Genomic DNA, 20,756 nt, shown 5'->3' with positions numbered 1-20,756 from the left:
AGCACTTGTATGAAACTGAAAAGATATGTGTACTTCTTCACCTGCATTACAATTTTGTGCAGTTTAGTGTAGTAGTGTTGTTTATTGCATATCCACATTCTCTCTAGTCATGTTGTCTCTCTGTTCCCTGCATGTTTCCCCTGAATGTTTACAGTATGTCATGTAAAGACTGTAACACTGGTATCAAGACTTGATCCCTCATTGGACAAAATTAGATCCATATGTGCTTTCAGAAGTGTGTTTGATTTTCACAGCAGCATGTCCTTATTACACTTGTGTGATAACACAAACTACTCACGTCATTACTACTGTGCACAATACTAATAGACTAAATGTAAAGTGTTACCCGAGTTTGGGTAACAATTTACGTTAAGTTGCCCCTATACCTGTGAAACATTTTAATTAGTATTGTAATAGTCAATTACTAGTTGATCATCAGATTTGTCTCACCTCATTGCTCTTGTTCGCAGGTACGACAGTTATGGCCGTCTGACCAACGTCACCTACCCCACGGGTCGGGTGAGCAGCTACCGCACAGACTCGGACAGCTCGGTCAGAGCCCAAACAGAGGGCTCTAACAAAGAGGACATTACAGTCACAACCAACCTGTCAGCATCTGGCACCTTCTACACACTCATGCAGGGTGGGTTTCTTAGTCAAAGGAGTAGATCAATTATTCAAGCCCTAATGCCAGAAAGGCCTCATTTATCGTCAATATTGGAGGATGGCTTCCAATGCCTCACAGGCAAACATAATGCTTTGGCAGATCTAGATAGACATCAAGATAGACACTAATTTTCCAGAATTGTGTACTAGTGTGTCTTATCCACTAGGATAAGACACATACATTTATAACATAGCTTAGGTAGATAAATAGTGGGATTTGTTGGTACGCCTTAGCTCTTTTTTTTTTGGGAAACTCCCATGCCTCCCACTCACAAATATGAAAGCACATATTGATTTTATGTCTCAAAACTTTATCCCTAAATAATGGTTTTGTTGGCCCAAAAGAGATCCTCTGTTTAGGAAATCCAATCAGTCTGAACTAGACAGAAGGTGTGGTTGAGGTCACTGGCTCGGGCTCTGTGCTTGTGATTTTTCTTGCATACTTTGGCATTTTGATATCCTGTTTTGCGCCTGACCAACTGCTATATTGATTACCGATTGATAGCTTTGAACTCTCAAGCCCCGGTTCAGATTCTGAAAGACTGTAAAGATTTTTTCCCGTGCTAACATTAGATTTGAAAGACTGCCCTACTCTTCCCCTCCCCCTCACATTGACTTTATCGCTCCTTCCAAAAGCTGCGTTTGAAAGGGAAATGACAACCCCTTGTGGCTTAATGTTGCAGAGTGGAGTGGTCACCTCTGTGTGATGACCTTGTGCCGGACATCTGCTGGCTAGAGGCACTGTGCCAGTCGCTCTGCTGTTAATTATTTCACCATTGTCCGCTTTGTCAACTGACACTTGGATTATCACACATACACACACAGAAGTGCTGACATTCTTGGTCATCTGGTTGTTTGTAAGTGGGTTATGGATATGCTACATTTGTATTTTCAACCCTCTTAAATCCTGTGCTCTTCCCCAAAACAAAAATGACAGCTAACAACATAAGTTTGTGAATAAAAAGTGGGAAATGTTTTGTCTTATATTATGCCATATATTAAATCTCCCAGCCCAGAGCCTACAGTAGCTATGCTCTCCCACAGTTTTGCTGTGTTTTGATTGTATTACTGCCCCATATTCTTTTTTAATTGAGGAACAGGCAGATTCTTCTACCTGAATACATGCATGCATTAGTGTGAATCACCCATTCAGCAGTATGTTCAGCTTATTCTGACCTGGGACCGGCGCTTCCCTGGTATAGTGTGTGCCCTAGAGGCCTCTGCCCATCTTCTGTGTGATGGCAAAAGTCACAAGTTCAACCCAGCCTTTTCTTCCACCTAATGTCTTAACACCACTACACACGCCCAATTTCTCAGGCCGCTCTCGGACAAAGAGACAGAACATGAAAATCGTATTCATATGATTCATGTTTTTGTGAGTGCAAAGCAAATGCATGGAAACAGCTTTCTGAAACATCATTAACACATAGGCACACTGCTGTAAGCAAGTCAGGAAACACAGTGTATGTTTTGATAAAAAATTTTGTTGAATGAAATCAAGTAATTAGTGTCTTGTTTGACAAGCCATTAATTCATAACATTCCTTAATGAGAGTATTATTCATCTCTGTCCCTGCCAGTATTCTGACAGGAGACCAGAAGGAAATGTTCACTGATGAATATATAAGAGGTGCTCAGAGGAAGCATTATTCACTGGTCTGGGGCTGGGGCACACACTTCTTAGTCACTTTGGGACAGTGACAGACAGGCGTAGCCCGTGCCCGTGCCGTATCTGCTCAGTGGCCATAGATGGGCTAACTGCTTTATAGCTTTAATTCCCTCCCATCTCTTTCTGGCTACTAGAACAGCTGTAAAACTTAACTTCATTGGTCCTGTGAAACCTCCTTCTATTGATCTTTGTTGTCATAGACCCCAGCATTCTAACACTGTTTCTGTTAAATACTGCAGCTTAAAGTCTGTCTTTGCTTTGCAGCCATTTTATAACACACTGAGTTAAAATGTTATGGAGGTGGATATTAGATTTGATCGCTCATATATTGGCCATGGGAGGTTGCAGAGCATTTCCTAACCATTTCCTCTTGCATATCTCCACTCCTCAGATCAAGTTCGGAACAGTTATTATATTGGGATGGATGGCTCCTTGCGGCTGGTGCTGGCCAATGGCATGGAGGTGTCCCTGCACACAGAGCCTCACCTGCTGGCTGGCACTGTCAACCCCACGGTCAGCAAAAGGAATGTCACCCTGGCCATCGACAATGGCCTCAACCTGGTGGAGTGGAGGCAGCGCAAGGAGCAGGCCCGCGGACAGGTCACTGTGTACGGACGCAGACTCAGGGTAGGGCCATAATCTTACCTGCCTATAGATACGCCCACACCCATATACACATGTTGAGAGAGCATCACTATCAAAGAGGAGACAAGCATTTTAAGAATTTCTTTTCTCCATTCAATTAGCTACCTCACAGACTGTTTAATGGAGTATCTCTCCTACATCACAGTGAGTACCACTCATAACTATAGTATTATGGTGGGGTGTTTGACACAGTCCAGCATGGATCTGTAAAGGTCACTGGAGTCACAGGTAAGTCTATCACAGCGTAGCCATGCTCTAGTGACCTGTAGAACCAGGTCATTCATTTTGGTTTAGAAATGACACCACACTCACTCAGGGAACCTACTCTCCCAGCCCTGCCCTGCCCAATACATGTATACCAAATGTAGACATACAACTACATGGACAGCTTACTTAGGTGGGTCGGTACTTAAACACACATGCGTGCACACATGCACACACACACACACACACACACACACACACACACACACACACACACACACACCACACACACACACACACACCTTATGGATGTATGTCTTTGGGATAAAAGGGAATGCCTGGTAAAAAGTAGTGTTGTCTCAAATTTCAGTCAAAATCTTTAGAGACAATAATAGAACCAATCAATCTATGTGGCCTAGTTGGCAAGCAGCCCCAGTAAGCAGGCTTTGCTATGATAACACTGTTAAACACAGAATAACATGGGCCCCCTTTCTCATAATGGGATAAACACACCATCTTCGAATGGAACAAGAGACTAAAATGACCCACTGGTAAGTTGAACTGTGACAGCGAGAGCCAATAAGAATTTATTCTTGGTAAATTGCCTCATTTTGTTTCATTGTTTTTATCTTGTGTAAAATAAACATAATCTTTAGTTAAGCTGGGCGAGTGTTCTAGTAGCTTTAGGAGGCGACATAGCTAATGGGGAGGTGCCACTTTGTCTGTCATTGGCTGTTCATTTAATGGCCCTGTCGTCCCTTTTCGCAGTGAAAGCCTCTAATGTATGTAGCAGACAATGGCCTCAGGGGTGAGATAGGAAATGGGAGCAGCCTAATGGCGAGAACAGAGGAATGAACAGAGCTGGAATCATTGAGCGACCTTGAGTGGCATGTCAAGTGATATTATGTGGGTGGGTGGGTGAGTGTGTGGCAGAGAGAGTGGGAAAGAAAGAGAGAGGGAGGGGGAGTGTGTGGGTCGTGCTGGGTGCACAAGTTTGTGTGCATGCATCTTTGTGGGGGTGAGAGGGGAGAAAACATGTGCATGTGCTGCCCTCTTATGTTGCATTTGCCATGTGCTCAAGCTAAACAGGTCAATGGTGGAACTTGGTTTACCCCTGCGCCAGTGACACGTGCCGGTTGGGCTGGCCTCCCCTGGCCAGCAGGAGAGCTCATGATTTATGCTGCCAGGGCACAGAAATTATGTTTCTCTCCATGGAAACGGGGCCGCCTGTCAGCTTGAGTAGTTTGTAAATGTAATGGGTGAATCTTTCTGGCTGCCACTCTGCCAGAGCACCGATCCTGATACGCTCCAATCTGGAGTAGACAGTGGAGACAAACCCCTCTGCTCGCACAGACTGATATCACTCTGTTAACATTGTATTATCAAAACTGGGTCCAATACCGCCTCCCGATAACAGGGTAAACACATGTGTGCATGCGTGTTTATTCAACAGAGGGACCAATCAGAAACTGAGCAAATAAGATTACAATTCTTATCTCACAGGCAGTGGGGCCACATTTCAAATGTAATGCATAAACAACATCAAACTGAGCAAATATTGAACATGAAAAACAATGATTTAGATTTATTTTTAATGAGAGTACAAAAGATAATCTCGTAAAAGTCATTAGATGTGTTGGAGTTTTGATTACGATATGGTAATATGAATAATTAATGTTATGGAAGAAAATAAACCTCATGCTCTTTTCAACAAACCTTTGATTAATCACACAAGACGTATTCATGACGATGTAAAATGTTTGCTTTTAAGTGCCACTGATTATTAAAACATGGTTGCTTGAGAGTATAATTATTTAGTAATATGTTTTCTCTATTATACTGTAGAGAAATGTTTGTGGAATATGTATTGGCTGCTGTTTCAAACTCCTGTCCCTCCCCCTTCCCTTCATATCTACTTTATTTAAGCTTCGCCTGTTTAAAGCAATGTCCAATTTAAAATATTCCTCTTGAGTGGGTTTCCATTCTCCAGAGGCCCAGGATCTCTCTGCTGAAAAAGCTTTTTTCCAGCCTGTTGGACCTCTGTTGAACCAGATCCTAGCATGAGAAGCCCATCCTCTCCCATGCCTTCCTTCCTTCCTCCACAAAAGCCTACAACACTCTTCTCTCTCCTGGAGTTAAACCATGGTGCTAAGTACGAACAGAAGACTGGGATCTGCAGGGGTATTTTTGGTCTTTTAGATTTTCTGACCACCCCTGCACCAAAGCTCACTTTAATTTATTGAGGAAGATTTATTGTCTCTGACATATAAGAACTCTACTTTGACCTCCTCCCATACAGCCAAGAACCTTGGGGTGATCCTTGACAACCACTTATCCTGTGTGGCGAACATCACAGGGACAGCACGCTCCTGTAGATTCTTCCTCTACAATATCAGAAGGATACGTCCATTCCTCACCAGAGAAGCAGCACAACTTTTGGTCCAAACACTTGTAATCTCTCGCCTTGACTACTGCAATGCACTCTCGGACTCCCCGCCTCCATCAGGCCTCTGCAGCTCATCCAGAATGCTGCCACTCATCTGGTGTTCAATCTCCCCAAATTCTCCCATGCCACGGCCCTCCTCCGCACCCTCCACTGGCTCCCGGTAGCAGCTCGCATCAAATTCAAGACCCTGGTGCTTGCCTACCGGGTGGCAAAGGGAACAGCCCCTCCCTACTTGCAAGCAATGGTTAGCCCCCAAACCCCTGCAAGATCACTCCGCTCGTCCACCTCGGCTGCCCGCCTGGCACCGCCGCCTCTACATGGATGCAGTGACCGTGCTACTCGGTCACAGCTTTTCACTGTCCTGGCCCCCCTGGTGGAATGAGCTTCCCACGACTGTCAGGACTGCAGAGTCACTTCCGAATTTCCGCCGTAGATTGAAAACCCATCTCTTCAGGCTACATCTTAACAGTCCCTCCTAAAGACCGCTTCACCCTCACTGCCCCCCCTATACTAACCCTAACCCTAACCCCAACCCTAGAGACCTCTTCATCCCCGCTACCCCCCCTGTACAAGTTCTCTCCTGCTAATAAATTTCTTTTTTTTTAAATTAATAATAATAGCCTACTGGCATTACGACTGCCTATGGCCTCTGGTGTGAGCATTAATTACTTTGTCTTATGATGACTTATGATGATTCACTTACTTAAACAAATGTATTGTTGTAAGTCGCTTTGGATAAAGGCGTCTGTTAAATGCCATAAATGTAAATGTAAATGACATTTCTTTCTACATCAGTCACTCATTCCAGAGACAGCTTCATGTGCAGGAAAGCATAAGCACAAAATAAGGAGAGACTTACTGTATTGATCTGGGGCCCAATGTTACTCTCCCTACATTCATGCTCATCCTTATTGTCTGTGCTCAGATTGTCCTTGTTGCTCCAATCCTACAGGGAATTCTGCTATTCATGAATACTTTTAGTGTAAAATAATCCTCTCAATTAGGTATTGGCGACATTAATTGGCCCCAGTGTAATTGTCCCTTCACAGACGAGAGACCCCAGCATGCTCATCTAAATGTGATGGAGAAAGAGAGGCTTCTCACCAGCCCCCTGCTTCCTGCTCTCCACCATGCCACTGGAAAGAGGCCAAAAGCAGCTTTCAGAGCTGTTTTAAGATGCCGTTAAGCCCTGCCAAGCGTTGTGCCAAGCTGAGTGCCAGCGTACCTGGAGAGAAACCATGCAGATTAATCAGAAAGACATGATGAAGAGAGGGGTGAGAGAGAGGAGAGAAAGCTGCAGTTTAATTAAAGCCTGCCATTTCCTCCACCAAATATCCCCAAATCCGCCAGATGGTTTCGGAAGTAATGGTTGTATAAAGACCCACTGTACCAAGGCTGCTCAATAACACCCGTTTTGTGCTTTTTTTTTTGCGTCTCTCTGGTTTCACTTGTTTTCTTCCTATTCCTATCCTATCCCTGTCTTAGAGTCAATGGCTGAAAGCAGTGGTACTCAGTCTGTGGTTCACGAGCTGTATCGGCTCTTTTAACTTAAAATGTGACTTTTCACAGGGTTCATAACTATTGGAAAGAGGAAGCATTTTGTCTGCTTTTAACTCTATACTCTAACAGTTTGGATTTTAAATAACTCTCAGCTTTAATTCAATGTTTTTTTCTTTCCGATTGGTTTCACCATTTAGAAAGTACCATTTTTTTAAACCTACTCCCCCCCTATTTCAGGGCTCCAAAAGTATTGGAAAAATCATATAATGTTCAAATAAAATACTCATGTTTAGTATTTGGTCGGCAATCCTTGTAATCCATGTAATAACTGCTAGGTATCTTCTTTGGTGATGCTCTGCCAGGCCTGTACTGCAGCCATCTTCAGATGTTTGTTTGGAGGTATTTTTGCCAAAAATCTTATCATCAGGAAATGAAATGCATGTTCAATTGGATTTAAATCTGAAGATTGACTTGGTCAGTCAAGACCTTTCCACTTTTTGGCCTTTACTCCCTAGTTGCTATGGCAATATGTTTTGCTTCATTGTCTTACTGTATGATGAAGCACCATCCAATGGATTTGGGACCATATGCTTACACTTTAGCAGACAAGATGTTTCTGTACACTTCAGAATACATTATGTTGCTACTGTCAGCAGTTATACCATCAATTAAGACAAGTTAGCCGGTTCAAGTTCCAGCTATACATGCCAGAACCATAACACCCCCACCATGTTTTACAGATGAGGTGGTATGCTGTAAATCTTGGGCAGATCCTTTTTTCTCCAAACTTTCCACTTGCAATTGTTCTGGTACATGATCATATTCATCTTATCTGTCCACAATACATTTTTTTTTTTTTTAGGTACAGGTGTTCCTAATAAAGTGTTTGGTGAATGTATATATATATACATATATATATATCTTTGTCCCCTCTGTGTTTCAAATAAATGTTTACACTGGGTATATAATATTTGTGTATGGCAGAGGGACTGTGTGGCTCTTTTGGTCAATGATCATTTGCAATGTGGCTCTTTGGTTGCCAAGGTCTGAGTACCACTGGCTGAGAGTATGCTGATAGAGAAATGTGATGCTAGGCGGCTCATTTGGGCTGCAGCACTGTAGCTCTCAAACAAAGCGCAGCAGTGGCTTCCTGTCTGCGCTGACCTGGACGTGGCCTGCGGATTACTGTGTTCAGAGAAGTGCCTTTCTGCTCTGATCACAGTGTGTGCTGGGGTCACCGAGACCTCATGCATTAGAATGGAGCAGAAACTCACTGTGAAGTGTCATTCAAACAATGTTCTGAGCCTTTTGACTTCATCTGCTGCGCAGGAGTGGAATTGATTTTTTCCCCTCTCTTCCAATTTAAAGAAAAGTAAAATGAGAATCATCTATGCCTGGTAATTCTTTTCTGTAAGCACTGAGAATGATTTTAATGATCAATGCGCGTCTTATTTTTCTTGCATGAACAGGCTAGACTCCCAACTAAGACCCTCCTGAATTTTTACACAAACAAAGAAGTATGGTAATTCTTATAATTGCATCACTTCAATGACTCCTGTACTCCTGAGATACTGCTCTACTATTGTAATTAAAAAAATAATCAGATTTTACGTTGAGTTTTCTCACAATCTTCCACTTCAAAAAACATTGCACTAAGAAGGCTCCTCTCAATCATTGCTAACTTCCAGAAACTTCCAGAAACATTTATTCCCTGTTCATAACACATTATTGCACACTTCAGTGGCACTATTAACCCTTAATTGTGATTTATCCCCTGCTCGTCTGCTTGTCTCCCACAGGTTCACAACAGGAATTTGCTGTCATTGGACTTTGACCGCATCACTAGAACAGAGAAGGTCTATGATGACCACAGGAAGTTCACGTTGCGGATCCACTATGACCACGCTGGTCGACCCACACTTTGGGCACCCAGTAGTCGCCTGAATGGGGTCAATGTCACCTACTCTCCCGGAGGGCATGTGGCGGGCATCCAGAGGGGCACCATGTCTGTGCGCATGGAGTATGACCAGAACGGGAGGATCACCTCCCAGATATTTGCTGATGGCAAATCATGGAGCTACACCTACCTGGAGAAGGTAAACACTAGTGTTTGTTACTAATGTAGAATTTCAGGTATACAGATAAGACACAATCAAAGACCTGAGAAGAATATGATTGAATCTTAGAATGATATCTATGTAAAGAAGCCCTTAAAAGCAGATTTAGTTTAAAGTTAATTTAAAGTTAACTTTTAACCATTCTTTCTGATGTAGCTTTGAGAGCTGCATTATCAAACTAGCTCAGAAATGTAATAAAAGACTGTCTGATGCACTCGGCATGCATTATACACTGTTACCGCAGACAGTTTGACAGTGCAGTTACAGTACACCTAAAATAGCACTGATGAGCAGTACGGAGTGAAAAGTCACTTTCTACGCACTTATTAAAGGGAGGACTCATTAAAGAGAATGTAAAGGGCCTCGATTCTCAAGCTTAACATTTATTATGAAAATGGCAGTGATCACCCCCATTAATAGAATGCCTGTTGTGACAGCTTCCAAAGTGATTTCATGATATCATTTATTTGCCCCAAAATTCTACAAATGGAAACTGCCTTTTGCTAAGGCTTTGAAAGGCTTGAATGCCCTCATGCTGTTAAGATCAGAAGAACCTCCAAACAAAAAAATAAGAAACTGCCTGTTTATAAAATCATCTCTTCAGGACATCTTAATGTCAGAGGGTTCACAGCATCTTCACTTTCAACACATGCTTTGCAACACATGTTTCACATCTAGACTCACAGCACTGTGTATAGGTACTCGAAAAGGGGTTGAATATCAGCATTGAAAAAACCTAATTGAAATCCACTTCTGCTGCATTGAAAATAACTTTTCCACAATCTGACATTGTCCTCCCCTCTCCCTCTGCAGTCCATGGTGCTGTTGCTTTACAGCCAAAGGCAGTACATCTTTGAGTTTGACAAGAATGATCGCCTCTCCTCCGTGACCATGCCCAACATGGCACGGCAGACCCTGGAGACTACCCGCTCCATCGGTTACTATAGAAACACCTACCGGCCCCCCGAGGGCAATGTGTCAGTGCTGCAGGACTACAGCGAGGATGGACAACTGCTGCAGACCACCTACCTGGGCACAGGCCGCAGAATCATCTACAAATATGGCAAACTGGCCAAGCTGCTGGAGATCCTCTATGACACCACGCGCATTGCTTTCTCCTACGATGAGGCAGCTGGCATGCTGAAGACCGTCAACCTGCAGAGCGAGGGCTTCACCTGTACCATCCGCTACAGACAGATCGGACCCCTCATCGACAGGCAGATCTTCCGCTTTAGTGAGGAGGGAATGGTCAATGCCCGCTTCGACTACGTTTACGACAACAGCTTCCGGGTCACCAGCATGCAGGCTGTTATCAACGAGACACCGCTGCCTATCGACCTGTACCGCTACGATGACGTGTCCGGGAAGACAGAGCAATTTGGCAAATTCGGAGTCATCTACTACGACATCAACCAGATTATCACCACAGCGGTAATGACCCACACTAAGCACTTTGACGCCTATGGCCGGGTGAAGGAGGTGCAGTATGAGATCTTCCGCTCACTCATGTACTGGATGATGGTGCAGTATGACAACATGGGTCGTGTGGTGGCCAAGGAGCTGAAGGTGGGGCCCTATGCCAACACCACGCGATATACCTATGAATATGATGCAGACGGGCAGCTACATGTGGTCTCTATTAATGACAAGCCCCTGTGGAGGTACAGCTATGACCTGAATGGCAACCTGCACCTCCTCAGCCCTGGCAACAGTGCCCGCCTCACACCGCTGAGGTACGACCTGAGGGACCGCATCACCAGGCTGGGAGACGTCCAGTACAGGATGGATGAGGATGGCTTCCTCAAGCAGAGAGGGAATGACTTCTTTGAGTACAGCTCGGCCGGCCTGCTGGTCAAGGTCTACAACAGGGTCAGCAGCTGGAGCATCAGATATCGCTATGATGGCCTGGGAAGGAGAGTATCCAGCAGAAGCAGCTTGGGTCACCACCTGCAGTTCTTCTACGCTGACCTGTCCATCCCCACTCGAGTCACTCACATGTACAACCATTCCAGCTCAGAGATCACCTCCCTCTACTATGACCTTCAGGGCCACCTCTTTGCCATGGAGCTGAGCAGTGGAGATGAGTTCTACGTGGCCTGTGACAACATAGGCACCCCGCTGGCTGTGTTCAGTGGATCAGGCATCATGATCAAGCAGATCCTTCATACAGCGTTTGGAGAGGTGTACTTGGACTCCAACCCCAACTTCCAGCTGATCGTGGGCTACCAGGGAGGCCTGTACGAGCCTCTGAGCAGGCTGGTGCACATGGGCCGCAGAGACTACGACGTCCTGGCCGGCCGCTGGACCACGCCTGACCATGAGGTCTGGAGCCGCCTTAACAGCAACAACATCATGCCCTTCAACTTGTACATGTTCAAGAACAACAACCCCCTGAGCAACAACCAGGAGATCAAGTGCTACATGACAGGTGAGTCTGCAAACCAAACCAGTGTTTGAGAGAGTGGGCTGATACACTACTATGGTATACTGTGAAGGGTGGTCCTCTTAAATCATTTTTTTATTGAATTCTGTACATTTTAAATTCAGAATAGCATCGCCCTCACAAAGGTGTAGTTCCTGCCAGCATCAAAGTGAAATGCAGTGTGCCAGTGAGGTGTTTCCTCACTGCTGCACAGGGATTGTTTTTCAGCCTCTCCACACCACTCTGTTTGGGTGTGTTTTTTTCCCAATGGCTATCATTTTGAAAGCACTCAGAGGGAACAATGATGTACTGCAAAGTCCCCTCTGTTGTTGAGCATTCAGGTCCCTACCGAGAAATATCACATTATTCTTTGTTGCCTTAGTGCAGGGGGGGAGGTAAATGGCAGTGAGAGCTCCCCAATGGAGATGGAGAGCACAATGGAGCTATAGAATTCAGAGCCAAGGGCTGTTGTATCAACCTCTGTGGTTGGTAGCGAAACAACACTGTTAGAAAAGAACCATATCATAAGGGTGCTCCACAGTCAAACAAATGAGCTAAAATGAGTTTTGGCTTAAAATACTGACTGTTTATTACTGTATGTTCTTGTTCTATTGGAAAGACTACAGAAGAAAAAAAAATGTTGTAGTGTTAATTAGCACAATCTGTGTCAGCTATGGGCAAAAGCATGACTTGGAGTAAAAACCCAAACTTTGGAAAATGTAAACTCCAGGCTTCCACCTTTGTCTGAAAGCTTGTGACATTGTGTGGTTCCTGCATTTAATACCCAGCTAAAGAGAGAGGCGTTCAGCTCTGCAGTCCACCATTAGGGCCCTGACTGGAGTTGGAATGCTAAGCAGACTGTTAGCTATACTAGAGTGGGTCTGCCTCAATTGTGATTGATGGCAATGACATTTCCATTCCATTCACTGAATTATGAGGGTCATTTCATTGTCCTCAAACAAATTTGTATTTAAAAAAAGCATTGTCAGGTGCCACAATGCAGCATTACAGAGAAGTGACAAAGTGTCACAGCAATGACTCTGCTGTCCGTGACAAATATATTAGAGGGGTGGGGAAACTAATGGCTCCAATCACTCTGTCTTTGAGGTCCATGCTCCTTCTATCATATGGTTTGAAATCAACGCACCTCATCAAGAAAGATATGAAAATCACAAATTTGTTATTGCGTGGCTATATGAAACAGCCCAGGAAATGACTTGAAAATGTATTAGAATCTGCACGAGCGCCTTTTCCAGATGTCTCCAGAGCGCATCTTCCAGCTGTGTTAGTATCATCACTCCTCTGTACCTGTAAGAGTGGATAAGATACATCATTTAATCACAGTTAGTCTAGAATCTGAAGCAAATCAAGTGTCCTGACTGCAAGTGGAGATTATTTCAAGGAGACAAGCACTTGACCTGCAGTGTCAAGCTTTTAGATGAATCTACTTACTGTGCAGCGGGGGTTCTCTTGAGCAGGAATTGTTTTTGTTATTTTAATAATGATGACTATTTTAATAAGTATGACCAAAAATCCATTGTGGTACTGTATGTTTGACATCATATCCTCTCCACAGATGTGAACAGTTGGTTGGTGACCTTTGGCTTCCAGTTGTACAACGTCATCCCAGGGTATCGCAAACCAGGCACTGATGCTATGGAGCCATCCTATGAACTGGTCCGGACCCAGATAAAGACACAGGAGTGGGACAGCACCAAGGTAACCATGTCACTCACCTGCCCGTGAACCTCTGCCCCTCTCGCTCTCCCTCCAACTTTATTAGCAGAAACCCAAGCTCTCAGTAGCCAGACTCCCAGAGGAGCCCCTTAGCTATCAGGCCAAACCACGGCCCAGTGAGCCAGGTCTGCTGGGGAAATGGGGTCAGGCTAAACAGCTCTTGTAATTGTCCTGCCATTAGGGAAATTCACTCCCCATTCTCTCCACCACTGGCCATTGATTTCATCTCGGCCTTACACCGTCAGCCAGAGTCAGAGAGGCAACAGACATGCTCTGATTCCTGCGTTTATCAGCCCCTTTAAGTCGCCTCCAAGTCACCTGAATAATTGAAGAGACTGCTGTTGTTGTCTTGGGTTTGGTTACAGCCAGAGAATGCCACACATCAGGAATGCAGTGACAGCCTAACAATCCTCATGCCCACTTGGGGCCTTACCTTAACATGATAGGCTTTCATGGCTGTTTAGTCAATACGAAGAATAGGTCTCATCCATTTGTAGGCCTACAAGCTCCTATAATGACGATACCTAGGACTGTTGAGTGTATTAATAAGGAAGGGTTATACAACTGTTCCAGATCCTAAGATTATACAGTATATATTTTTACTCTCCTCCCATTATTCTCTTCTTCAGCCCAGATATATGTCAATATATACTTTAATGTATCCTTTCAGGGTTTGTAAAGCATTTCTAATTAATGAATATATATTAAAATCTACCCTAGTTTTCAGGGCATTTTTGCTTTATTGGGATAGAGACAGTAGAGATTGACAGGAAGAATGGGTGAGAAAGGAGGGATGACATGCAAGATATGTTGAGGGTCGGAATTGAACCAGGAACCTTGTGGTTACGTGGTCGGTTACACGGTATGCGCATTATGGTGCTCTGCCACTAAACCCCCCATAATCTGTTATTCCAGATATCCTTTGTGCACTAAATACAGTGCCTTCCATAAGTATTGGAAAGAGGAAGCATTTTGTCTTCTTTTAGGTCTATACTCCAAAACTTTAGATTTTAAATCAAACAATTACTATGTGGTTAAAGTAAGAGATTCTCCATTTTTATTTTATGGTATTTGTGTAGATATTGGTTTCACCATTCAGAAATTACACCACTTTTTATGCATAGTACTCCTATTTCAGCGTACCCAAAAGTAATGGGACAGATTTATCAAATGTCCAAAGTAAGTATTCGTGTTTAGTATTTGATGGACAATACTGCATGCAATAACGTCCTGATGTCTGCGACCCATTGACCCCACCAGACCTGTACTGCAGCCATCTTCAGTTGTTTTGCCTAAAATCTTCAGGAAATGCATGTTCAATTGGATTTAAATCTGAAGATTGACGTGGCCACTTTTTGGCCCTGAAACGCTCCCTAGTTTCTATGGCAATATGTTTTGGGTCATTGATTTACTGTATGATGTAGCGCCATCCAATGAATTTGGAGGCATTTGCTTGCACTCTTACAGACAAGATGTTTCTGTACACTAAAGAATACATTTTGTTGCTGCCGTCAGCAGTTACAATCATACTTCATACTTGCTATCACTCTGGTCCATGACAGTATTCATCTTATCTGTCCATTATACATTTTTCCAGACCTCTGCAGGCTTTTTAGGGAAGTTTTTAGCAAACTATAACTTGACCATCCTTCTTGAGGATAACTAGTGGTTTGCACCTTGGCTGGTGATGTATTCTGGGGAAGGAAGTCTCTGACACATTCACTCCTACCTCCTGGAGAGTGTTCCTGATTAGTGGGAGAGTTGTGTTGGATTTTTTCTTAATTATGGTAAGCAATCCATCCGCTGTGGAAGTCTTCCAGCCTGTTTGCGATTGCTGAGTGGACAGCCTCCAGCCTCCAGGGAGGACATATCCGCCTTGGAAGACATCTTACCCTGCACTTCCCATGTCCCTGTAGCCGGCTGGGCAGAAGGGAGAGGGTCAAGTTTAGCACCGTCCTTGCAGATAGCTTGCTTGTCTCACTGTCTGCATCATCCTCATTCAACTCCTTGCATGCCTTAGACAAGCAGGGGCTCAGCAACGGAGGAAGAGTCAAAGGAAAGTCTGTGGAGCCTCATAGGGTACCGCACAAATTACAGCCTCCACGTACCTGACTCTCCATTCAAGAACATCCAAATCCAGCAGAGTGCATTGCTCGCAGAATGAAGAGTCTATAACAAAAGTCTGTGCCTGGAGTAACAGAAGGCATGGTGAGAAGACTCGACTTCCACAAGACATGACCACATCCATTCCTGGAGTGGCATTTCCCAGCTTGGGTGGAGACTGGAGCCATGTCTTCTGGAGGGGAAAGCAGGATAACCAGATAGTGGTAACCAGATATGTTGAGCTACGAAGTAGCATGGCAGAACTGATGACTGTAGCAAGTAAAATCTCCAGAGAGAGAAGGTACTCGCCCACACGCCAAAATAGTGCAGCAGTAAAGTTTCACTGAGATGGTGGAAGATAGCTAGCGCTTCAGTTTCCGAGTGCAATAGGCAACATTGCTATTTAGCCCTGATGTTAGCCGTAGCTAACAAAAGAATCCTAGCTCTGTTCACGTGAAGCGAATGAGTTAGCCTCTATCAGATTAGCCGCATGCTCAAGTCGTAAAATACGCAAGCTAGCCAACCATCCAAGTGGTTAGCCAAAGTTCACACGAGGGATCTAGGAAACATTACACACGGTAACTAGCTGGGAATTATAACAAACTAGTAAGGGCTCAATAGTCTGAGAACTATGAAACCCTAACTAGCCAACCTTCCTGTGAACAGGGCACTAATATTTATAGCACAAGGCGAAACAATCTAACCTTGTCAAAGCTAGGTAGGAGCTCAATGGTCTGTAGAAACTCTCTGACCATGCATGTGCTAGCTGTAGCCTACATGATGGACCTAGCAAGTGGTGAAACTTGAGGAATTATAGCCGAGCTAGCAAGAGTTCAAACAATTCTGTGGAATTGCGTGCACCAGTTATTGGCCTTCTTGTGTCTAACTAGGAGAGAAGCAGGTCTGTACAAGTTGAAAACCCTCAAACTTGGCTTCCCAAAGTCATGAAGTTCTTCAGTGAATGTCATGCTGAAATAACAGGGTTCGGGTACAGACAAGGTAACGCCCCTCAAGAATCATAGGATTGTCAGTGGAACAGTTAAGTTAAGTTGCTTGCTAGCCAAGGGAACACACTACAGTAAGCTTTGGACAGTCAGTTAGTGAAGAATGAAAAGGAAAGAATGAAATGGTACGGTACGGTAATGTCAATAAGCTTGATAAGATAGCTCAGAGTGTCTGCTCTTTTCTATCCGTGTCACACATACAGTATACGGCTAGTGGATGTGGGCGGAGAGGAGACAGGCAAGGGAGACCCTTCTCTCTTTACCTAATATGGACTAAGGCAGGCATGAGTAACCAAGGCTTTGCATTGTGATCACTACTTCAAACAAACTTCAACCCTAGACTAAAAACATACATTATTTCATTAGTTTTAAAATTTCCATAAGAAATATTCATATCAATATACGTACCGAGGCTAAGTGTAAGGGGGTAAAGAGGAAGGGGTTGGGGGTATGGGGGAGGTTACGAACCCTGGTTGGGGTAAGGGTGAAATGGGAGTTATTGCGGCAACCTTTATAGGCTGAGCAGTAGGCAGGGCTACCTGTTTGCAAGTGTCCTCAGGCTGTACAAGTGTGATTGAATAGGGTTTCATCGTATAGGTACACGTAGAGTGCGTGCCCCATACTGAGGGTTAGGGTTAGAGAACCTGTGCTCCTCTGCGATGGTCTCCTTTTGGAGGGTTCCTATCTGAACCTCCTGGGACCACCCCTGTATGTGTGCCCATATCTCCATCTCCATAGGAAGTCTCCAAACTCACCCCAGTGATTCCTTCAAGGAAGCCATAAAAGAGGAGAGGTATAATTGAATTCAAAGGCAAGTATTTCCATTTGAAATAGTGTTTTCCTCTTCCAAGAGGATAGCAGATTGAAGAAATTAATACATGTTTTGGGAGGAGTGGTTTATTTTCAGACAAATTCAAAACCACTAAAAATCTGGTCTTGAACCTCGCAGAGGTTGTGTTTTTTTACCTGCCTGCATGCAGCCCCAGACCTGGCAATGAATCAGCGTTTTTTTAAAGCCAGAGAGCTAAAAATCAACAACCATATTCACCTTTTTGTTGAAATGATTTTAATGATCTGACAAATGATTGCTATTTGACAACTTCACCATGGGGTCTGTTACTGGCTTTAGAAGCAGAACTCACCAATGGCAATGCTTTGATGTTTAATCACACTTCCGATGTTTGTTAGAGCTATTTCTTCCCTCACACCCAGGAGTATATTACTGCAGGTAATATGTGAGAAATGAGAGGATGTTTGATAGTGACTTATTATCCACTGGATGTGTTAGACATATTGATCATTTGCAATTGCAAGAGCCACAAGTTCTTGGCTAATGTCTGTCTTAGAATCGCAGTTGTAAAAACAGAGCTCAGGGCTGTGTTATTGCTATATTGGTCCTCACTCCAGATAGCCAAAGCAGCTTAATTAAATGTAAGGTTCTTTGAAGCATGAATTTAACCCCTAAACTACATACTGGAAATTTTAAGATGCAGAAAGGATATGTGCTTGGATTTCAATCTCCTTTCATTTAGGCTCCTATTTCACCGATGTAGGTGAAGCAGCATGCAGATTGACAAATGGTGTGAAGGTGCAGAGAGATGAGGTTGGCAGGGCACCTGGCTTGATCTCTGACTTTGAGCAGTGCACTCCATGCTATGTGAATGATGCCTCTCTGGGAGTGTCCCGGGAGGTTGTTTCAGCAAAGTGGCGGACATATCCCCCTCCCCCAACCCCCTGGGATGGCTGACCAGGGTCACAGAGCTGACGCGGTAAACAAACATGCAGTGGTGTGGTGTGAAGTGTCCCCCAGGCCATAGCTCCCACTGGGCTCTGCAGCACAGCTGAACCTCCCTCTGCCCCTCCGCCAGTGAGGACGGGTGACCCTGTGCACAGTGTCACACACACACACACACACACACACACACACACACACACACACACACACACACACACACAAACGCACACCAGAGAGGCTGGTCACTGCAGCCTGCTCCCTTGGCTTCCCACCCAGAGGGAAGAGGCAGGGGGCCATCGACCAGCAGAGAGACAGAATTAGAAACTGTCAGTAGGATGCTCTTCTCCGTTGACAAAGACTCCTTGTGACGCTCTCAGCCTCCTTGTCTCTAGCAATAGCACAGAGGCAGGGGGCAAAGCGGTCGGGAAGCTTGTTGCTCTGCTCAGACTCATCTGAGCTATTGTCTTGCTGCAGTCGCCCAGCTCCCATCTCGTATCACTAGCCCAGTTTTAATGCCTTTTTCTCTGGAATCTCTTGTCAAGAAATATTAGAGCAGAGGATTAGTTTTCGCTCAGGAGAATGAGGCATCCATACAAAGCTTTGGTCCCTTCAGGAATTAGTATATGCATACAGTACCAACAGCATCCACAGCATGGCTGTCAAACATGGGTAGTTTTACCCTTTTTGAATATCATACATGTCATTAATGATCAGAGAGTTGGGGATGTGCAAACAAACACCTCTGCCCTTGCCTTGACAATGTGTGATACATTTACAACATCAAAGAATCACAGATGTTGTGATTCATGGCGATGCAAAATACTATAACTTGTAACATATTTAGGTTTTCCTTTTTAAATATTTCGTTTTCATACTCTATGTTGTGCTATTGTGTGGAATACATTTCCTAATGAATTGATAGTGGTATAATCATGCAATTTGGAATTTGTGGTCAATATTTATTGAAAACAATCTTCCAGATTTAGAACGTATGGAAGTATTAGATTATTCTTGACTAGTGTTTTACGCTAATATACCCAATATGAATCGTTACAAGATTCCCCAACATTTTAGAAACCTGTATTATGTCATTTGTGAGGAATGATACACATGCAGTCACACACCTTAACATGAAAAAGAATGGCTTATGCTGCATAGTCAGAACATTAAATATGACATGAAGTGTTAATAATGCAGCATGATTCTCACTTTTGAAAAAGCAGCAGAAACTGGAGCAAACATAGTCCTAGTAGTCCATAGACATAGTCCTGCTGAGTTTCCCCATACACAGAAGCCATCAGGAAATGTAACTTACACCAGGGAAGAAACCAAGCAGAGGTGTGAGGCGCTATGAGACAAGGACTTTATTAAGCTGGTAGAGATGCCCAGTTAAACACAGTTGACAAAATAATTCTGGCATAGGTTATGTGGGTTATACTACGATGTGATGGTGTGACTAACCAAAGCTTTATTGTTTTGCAGTCTGTGCTGGGTGTGCAGTGCGAAGTCCAGAGGCAGCTGAAGGCCTTTGTGAAGCTGGAGCGCTTTGGACAGATCTATGGGGCCAGCAGCGCTGGGTGTCCCCAGACCGAAAGGAAGACGCTCTTTGCCTCTGGGGGCTCCATCTTTGGGAAGGGAGTGAAGTTTGCCCTCCGAGACGGTCACGTCAGCACTGACATCATCAGCTTAGCCAATGAGGATGGGCGACGCATGGCTGCAGTCCTCAATGATGCCTTCTACCTGCTGGACTTGCACTTCACCATTGCTGGTGTGGACACCCACTACTTTGTCAAGCTCGGCTCGGTAGAGGGAGACCTGTCCCTTATCGGCATGAATGTGGGCCGTCGCACGCTGGAGACAGGCGTCAACGTGACCGTGTCTCAGGTCAATGCTGTGCTCAACGGCAGGACTAGGCGCATCACAGACATCCAGCTGCAGTATGGGGCACTGTGTCTGAACATGCGTTACGGAAGCAGCGTGGACGAGGAGAAGGCCCGAGTGCTAGAGCTGGCCCGTCAGAGGGCCGTGGCCCAGGCCTGGGCCCGCGAGCGCCAGAGACTGCGGGAGGGAGAGGAGGGTTCACGTGCCTGGACCGAAGGAGAGAAGCAACAGCTACTGGGCTCGGGGAAGGTGCAAGGCTATGACGGCTACTATGTGGTCTCAATGGACCAGTACCCAGAGCTGTCAGACAGTGTTAACAACATTCACTTCATGAGACAGAGCGAAATGGGCCGAAGGTGACATGAACACAAGGCTCTAAAGTGACGGACTTGGAACAGTGTACAAGGACTTCTTGCCAAAGACGAGTGCGTACATGACCACTTTTTTGTTTTTTTGACTGTGCTCAACTTTGTTTTTTTTTATACTGTATGAGAAAATACATGGTTGCAATCAGTTGCACGGTATTTACAGAAGAGTGCCCTTCTCCTATTAAAGATTATTTAACAGTCTTTGCCCTCCAAGTGCGGCTGCTAGAGGATAACATTTGCAATGTCTGTGACTTATTTTT

The 20,756-nt window shown here is 44.5% G+C and overlaps 1 protein-coding gene across 2 annotated transcripts in view; it reads left to right on the top strand.

The window, feature by feature from the left end:
• tenm4 (teneurin transmembrane protein 4) overlaps positions 1–20,488 on the top strand; it is a gene marked incomplete at both ends in the record, with an annotated part of 153,596 nt that extends 133,108 nt beyond the window's left edge. For both annotated transcript variants that reach the window (XM_083696270.1, XM_083696269.1), the window contains 6 exons: positions 471–643; positions 2,726–2,961; positions 8,929–9,225; positions 10,060–11,674; positions 13,245–13,387; positions 19,730–20,488. In XM_083696270.1, coding sequence (XP_083552396.1) covers positions 471–643; positions 2,726–2,961; positions 8,929–9,225; positions 10,060–11,674; positions 13,245–13,387; positions 19,730–20,488 — 3,223 coding nt within the window. The remainder of the gene's footprint in view (positions 1–470; positions 644–2,725; positions 2,962–8,928; positions 9,226–10,059; positions 11,675–13,244; positions 13,388–19,729) is intronic.
• Between the last annotated feature and the right edge of the window lie 268 nt (positions 20,489–20,756).

Source organism: Argentina silus (assembly GCF_951799395.1).
Source record: "Argentina silus genome assembly, chromosome: X".
In the NCBI taxonomy this organism is placed as follows: Eukaryota; Metazoa; Chordata; class Actinopteri; order Argentiniformes; family Argentinidae; genus Argentina; species Argentina silus.
This window is presented reverse-complemented; position numbering and strand designations above follow the sequence as displayed.